A 6,837-nucleotide genomic window follows, 5' to 3' on the forward strand; every position below is an offset into this window, starting at 1 on the left:
GACTGATACTCAGAGCAGCTGAACCTGCTGGATCTCTTCTTAGAGTTTTTAAAATGCCTCAGGAAGCTACTTGAAGTAGATTTTAAAAATTCTAGAGGCCACGTCTAGTTCCCGATGTAATTTTGCTGCAGTACAGTCAGGTCACCATCAGAACCAGGAAAGTGAATTGCTCTGAGGATGCGGCATCTGCTAACACCACACTTGGGCACAGAAACCCTGTCCCCGTGTTGAGTCCTTCTCTGGAGACGGGGAGAGCTTCAGCTTGTGGTAAAATATCTGTGTCTTATTGACTTTGATTTCAATTTGAAACATGTTGTATTTTTATGCTTGGAGCTGGTTTTGCTTCAAAAAAACATCCTTGGCGCATATGTAGATATCAGTGCCCCAAACAATGGCTTCCTTTCACAAAAGTTCCCAAACAAGGCAGCAACTGTGGGAGGGTGTGTACAAAGTCATCTTTGTAACGCTCTTAAAAAAAAAAAAAAAACGTTTGAAGATCATGCGAGAAGCCCAAACAGAAGCAATTTGAGAAACTCAGCATTACACTTCACAATCCTCTGTGTTTTCACAAAATCTCACTTTTCCTTTTTCAAGTTAATGGCATTATATTCTGGAGCGTACATTAATCCAGTTCAAAGGAAAAATGGTTGTTGCAAAGAATTTAGCATCTATAATAAAGCTGTGATGGGACCCTGAGTCAGAGTTTTTATATGAATACTCTCACCTTTTTCCTTAAAGTGAGTATCATAATCACAGCAAAAGCCAGTGTATATTCTTTATCAGAATATACACTAGAACAAACAATTTTTACATGGAGAGAAAACTCAGAGAAAGACAGGATAGTAATAAAAGTGATCTGTAAACAAGCCTCTCTGCCTACTTCATCCTCATCAGGTTTGCAGCAAGGAATCAGCCATTTTGTTTTCTACTGAGTGACACCTTTTCAAAAGAAAATACATTGTTTCCTAATATGAAATAACTATGAAACAACAACAAAAAGATACAGCTTTTCTAGCAAATACCTTCCATTGTGAACAGAGCCACACACACACACACAAAAATCTATCTGTGCATATACATAAATAGATGTCTCCCTTAGCTATTCTCAGACACAGTGAAGCTTCAACTGGGTGAGGAGAGGAAATGAGGAAAGAGCAGTGTGCAATAATGTTTACCACAACAGCTTCGCATCTGTAACTTGACCAGATTGCAAGTATAAACACAACACCCTTAATTCTTCCAAATACTCTGTAGTCTTTGTTAATAGAAATTACTTAGGATTTTCTTAATTAACACCTAAATCTATCAGTTTTGTGAAGAAGGTGGCTGGTAGAATCACCAGACAGAGGAGTTTTTGACATTCAAACCTAGCTGACAACATCTGTGTGCACATGGCCTCTAACTGTTGCGGTAAGGTTTTTTTTCCTCATAACTTACTAAATGTAAAATGTTGTAATCAGTACACTGATGATTTCTTAGACATTCTTCATTCTGACAATATTCAGTTCAAAGACTTTCCTAAACACTGTTCTTCTAGAAACCCACCAAGTCTTGAAGTATTAATGACATCTTTCTTACAGTAATGTGCTTGAACAAAGTCATATTGTTAATGGATGCATGTTAAGCACAATGTATCATTATGCAGTCAGGGAAAGTTTGTGAGTCATCTGTTTTGCAGGGCAATTATCTAGCCCATCAGAGAAAAGGCCTGACTACATCGCATAAGGTCTTCAATTTGTCTCATACATCTTGAGCCATGTCCAGTCATAAGGATTTGTCTGGTGACTAGATAGAGGGCTTGCCAGAAATTCCAACAATTAAACTTAAGAAAAGCTGAAATATTTGCCATGGAAGAACGTTTTACCCTACAAAGGGAACTCAGCCCAGGTTATCTTTTTTCTCCATCCTTTTAAACACAGTAACAGGGCCCCAAACCCTAGGGGATTTACACAGCACAGAAACAACTAGAAAAAAGGATGATGTTTTAATCACAAAAAAAAAAAAATAGTTTAAAAAGAGGAAAACATCTTTTGCCCAAGAAAACTATTGCTTCTTTGACCATTAATTTTGTCACTTCACAAATTCTTCCTTTCTACAGTCTATCATTATCAGTTCAAGATCCATTTCATCAATGAAATCCAAGGCAAGCAGATCGACCCAACTTTTACCATCTCTCTGACAGGCACTAAGGAGGATGCTAAAAACCTGCCCATCCCACTGTGAGTATTGATATTACATGCCACTGTACAAGTAAGAAACAAAGTGCCAATTTATAATACCATATCATGTACGTAATTGTGCTATGAGTGAAATGGTTTAGTGCACCTAAGTGAAGATGAACTGGAAATTGTCCTCTCTTCACCCATACTCCCTAAAAATCACAAGCTTTTACAAAGTTCATACAGTCTTTGCATGAAAAATCTCTATAAAACAAATTTAGTAATCTTGGAAGTTTCCCCGAAGATTAAGCATCCTGTCCATTTATGTTCAGTCCATCCCATGGCTAACACAGGGAGGTCTAATCAACTAAAACACAAATAAATAAGCAGCTGTAATTACAGTAAAGAATTTTGGCTATTATTCATGATGGACACTATCCATATTAACAAAAGCAAAGGCAACAGTGTGGGTCAGCATTTGCTCTAGCAGACTAAAGACGTAACATAGAGGCTATTATGCAACACCCTTCCTTTTGCTGTCAGAAACCACTACTGCTTCACCAGCTGTTCAAGATTCTCCCACTTCTGCTTCTTTTCAGGCATTTCACCACTTTATGTGCCTGGAGGAAGAGTACCCTAGAGACAGTAATGTTCCCTCCTGGAGAAGGAGCGGGAAACATAGTTCTTTCTGCAGTTTTGAAGAGAAGAGAAACTAATTTTTTTTTCACTTGAATCCATAATAATTAAGGCAGCGTTATTCTGGTTTTGTTTTCTGCAGAGTTGAAGATATTAACGGGAATAAAACCTACTCTTTTCTCATCACCCTGGACACTGATATTGGTGAGCTAATAATGATCAAGTTCAAATGGGAAGGAACTGCAGTTTGGGAAAATATCTGGGACACGGTTCAAACCATAATACCATGGACAAAAGGTACCCGTCGACCAGGACTTATAGTGAAGACAATAAGAGTGAAAGCAGGGGAAACACAGCAAAAGTAAGTGTAATGAAAACACCACTTTTCTGCAATAACACCACAGATGTTTTTGCACACGTTATCCTAATTCAAATACAAGCATCTGAGCCCCAGCACTCACACCAATGGTGAATATACCCATGTACAACTTCTGGCTTTCCTCCCTCCGCCTCAAATCAGACTGTATGGTTTTTAAGTGTTTTAAAGAATTTCTTTGTTCTCAGGTCAGAAATGAATAGTGGGAAGTCTTCTGGCTCACCACTGCCACTAATCTGAGTTTAAGGCACAATAACCTTGAGTGACAATTTTTTTGATACTTGGGAATAGAGGATAGAGAAGAAGTTAGCACACAGAGCCAAGGAAGAATTTTAACAAGTTCCACAATACAATTTTTCTACACAATTAATGACAATAACTGATGACAATATCTGACAATTTTAGAATGTGATTGTCTCACTCCACAAAGACCACATGAAATTTCAACGAAACAAGATACTATGTAAGATAAATATTGATTTCAACATTAAGGCCATGAAAAATTCAAATTCCTACTTAGAAAAAATATGCCAAACCTTAATTAGTTGACTTTCAATACCTACTTCATAGAGAAACTTGGCATCATGATTCTTGAAAGTAGTCATTAGAAAGATCACATGCAGAACTACACAGTCCTCTGATTATTCAATGAAGTTAAGGGTTTTATCAGAAAATTCCCTTATTTTTGTCTCATTCATTTAAGATATCTGATGTCTGATAGCTGATAACAAATTACTACACTGTGCAGGCTGTATAAGAGGTTCCTGGAGTGATAAATTGTGGAAGCAAAGTCTCAACAACAGACATTTTGAAATTTCTATAGTAGGCAAACAGAACATAAGCAGTCCTGCAAAACAAAAAGTCTATCTATACTTCTACATACCACACTTTCACTGGTAATTTTTACACTCTGGTTGTGCTTTTGTCTATAGTATGAATTCAGTGACATAAATTCTGTCAGTTGAACTCTGAAGTAGCATCAGAGAGCAGTTTTCTGGAGAAAAAAAAATTTATGAATGCAAACTGAAGCCTGTGTTTGGGTTTTTTGGGGGGCTTTGTTTGTTCATTTGTGCGGTTGGCTTTTTTGGGGGGTGTGGGGGTGCGTGTGTTCTTTTTTTCTTTTCCCCCTGCTGATTGCTTTCAAACTAGATCACCAAGTCTGAGTGGCCTTGTTCTCTACATACAGCAATAATAATAACAGTTTTGAAACTGCTTATTCACACAGAGAAATTTCAACCAGAAGACAGAATAACAAAACTCGTAATGATTCCCAGTGCTTTAATCCTTTGAGAAATTTTAACTGAGCCGTTTAATTAAGGTTAATGAGAAAAGCATGCCTTACCTTATAACTGTGGCTCAGTCTTCGAAGGTGATTTTTCCTTGCTATAGCCTCTTTCTTACCAGCACCAGTTATACCTACTGCAGACTTTCGGTGGAACAATACTTATTGGCAGAGCTGCATCTCCTTGATACTGACACAAAAGACAAATTAGACAATTTAAAAAGACATTTTCATAAGACAATCTGTGTATGCTGGGGGGTAGAGGAGGGATCATATTTTCTTGAGTTTTGTCCCCCTGAAAATGTATTTTGTAGGTATTTTCCTCTCCTGACCCAGCACTTGGCACATGCTCCTGCCATTAAAGTAAAATAAATTAAAAAAAAAAATTCTATAATATCTCCTGCTGTTTTAAAAGCAATGATCCCAAATCAGTAACTGACCTAGCTGCCAAAGCAAATTAAAGCACAGTATATGCTACAAATTAGAGAGCTCTGTTTAAATACCACTTTTTGTACCTTGAGAAAAAAGTAAGAAGACTGTGAAAGGATTATGTCAGGTATACTCATTCTGCTAATCAGAAAGCTCCTGTCCAATACAGCTGTCTCAATAACCCAGCATAAGCCAATTACTAGTGATGTACTACTTAAGAAATAAGTAACTGAGGTGGGAAGTTGTATACTAACAAAAATGATGCTGGTATCTTCAGGTACCTAACGCTCCTTAAGAGCTTTTTTGCTGCAAGCAGAAGTGGGAGCTTGTGTCGAGATTTTAATGGATACTGATTATGTGCTGGGTTTTGTTCTATGCAATCTGGGTTTGTCATGGGAATGGAAAGGACACGTTACTGTTGAAATACTGTATAAATGCTTGAGGGGGGAATGAAAGATTATTAGGTGATTCTAAAAGGAGGAACAAAGGACAGTCAAGGAAAAGTATTGTCTTCAAGGGAAAAAGTATGTAGATTTTGGTATTCTTGAAAGACCAAGCATCACGGATCAAAGAATTAGCAATCTTGGAAATTAAATATTAAAAAAGGTAGTAAATACAAAATGTGTTTTGAGTTGTCTTGTGCTTTCTCAAGCATTTGAACAAACTGTTGACAATATTTTATCTCCATCTACTTTTACCTCAAGTTTGTGATATTTATATACATGATAAATTTTCCTTCGTTAGATTATCTAGTGACAAATGCTTAGACACAACATAATAGCTTAAACTTAAGAAGTAGTCAATAAACAGACTATTATGAGCAATAAACCACCAGATTCCAACATATTTGAGTTCAAATATGGAAGACATTTCTGTAGCCTATGTAGTTGCTGATGTTGTTAGCATCCTACATAACTGACTTTTAGCCATCTCAACTAAATACAAGTAGTCCAACTAAGTACTAGCAGGCCAAACAGTCCAATCCTGGTAGTAACAATAAGAGTTGAAACGATGACAATGGCCACTGGGAGTACACAGACCAAATCACTGTGAGGGTACGCTATGGCGAACAGCATGCTGTCTGTGATACCAGAGAGACAGAGGCATAACGCACTCCATACACGGGAGTTGCCTACTCCTTTTACTCTGCACCTACTGTCTGGCAGCCAGATACATCTCTCTGCTCACAAGCCTATAAAAACAGATGCCTTCCTGTAAAAGACAGGATGAAGAAAGTCAGATTCAGTATATCTAGAGAGCCCACTTTTATACGGATATTAGCCCTAAAAAGTAACATTATGCTTACATGCCATGTTTTCTTTCTAGAATGACATTTTGTTCTCAAAGTATTGACAACGTTCACCTCCATCCAGCCCAAGAGAAAACATTTGTGAGATGTGAAGATCGCTTTCGGAGAGAAAACAGAAAGTGAGCAAGAACACAGAAAACAACCACTCAAAATATATTCAAGATACTATACATCTAGTAAAATGTTTTAAAAATACACAGCTACATTAAAATTTAAATATCCTGATGGATTCAGAGGTGGTGAAGAAAACACATTAAAAAAAATTTACATTTTGTGATGCAAGGGTAAGCTGAAATACGTGCTTTGTTCACCTACGAGTCTACTCTCAAAGTGATCAGTGAGCAATTTCATCAACAGCAACTGTAAATTTTAAATTGTTTAAAGTTTTAAAAAAAATACCTGTTCACTAGAAATAAAAAGATTACTATTTGAAAGAATCATTGCAAAAAGCCTATGAAAAATTTCATTTTGTTGGATTTAAGGGAACAGAGGAGCCTCATTTCCCATCAAATACTTCAAAACATTAATAATGACTACTATCAGTTAAAACTTCCCTAAATTATTTCTTAATGAATAAATAATTCATAGAATAAAATATTCCCATAGAGGTAAACTGTTAACAAAGAGCTTGAACTTTTTACTGTAT

General features: G+C 36.7%; 1 protein-coding gene across 1 annotated transcript in view; it reads left to right on the top strand.

The window, feature by feature from the left end:
* LIPC (lipase, hepatic) overlaps positions 1 to 6,321 on the top strand; it is a 94,259-nt gene extending 87,938 nt beyond the window's left edge. The window contains exons 9-11 of the mRNA XM_009885775.1: positions 2,099 to 2,219; positions 2,938 to 3,156; positions 6,209 to 6,321. Of these exons, the coding sequence (XP_009884077.1) occupies positions 2,099 to 2,219; positions 2,938 to 3,156; positions 6,209 to 6,314 (446 nt within the window). The 3' untranslated portion in view covers positions 6,315 to 6,321. The remainder of the gene's footprint in view (positions 1 to 2,098; positions 2,220 to 2,937; positions 3,157 to 6,208) is intronic.
* Positions 6,322 to 6,837: the final 516 nt, after the last annotated feature.

Source organism: Charadrius vociferus, unplaced genomic scaffold (assembly GCF_000708025.1).
Source record: "Charadrius vociferus isolate BGI_N301 unplaced genomic scaffold, ASM70802v2 scaffold325, whole genome shotgun sequence".
In the NCBI taxonomy this organism is placed as follows: domain Eukaryota; kingdom Metazoa; phylum Chordata; class Aves; order Charadriiformes; family Charadriidae; genus Charadrius; species Charadrius vociferus.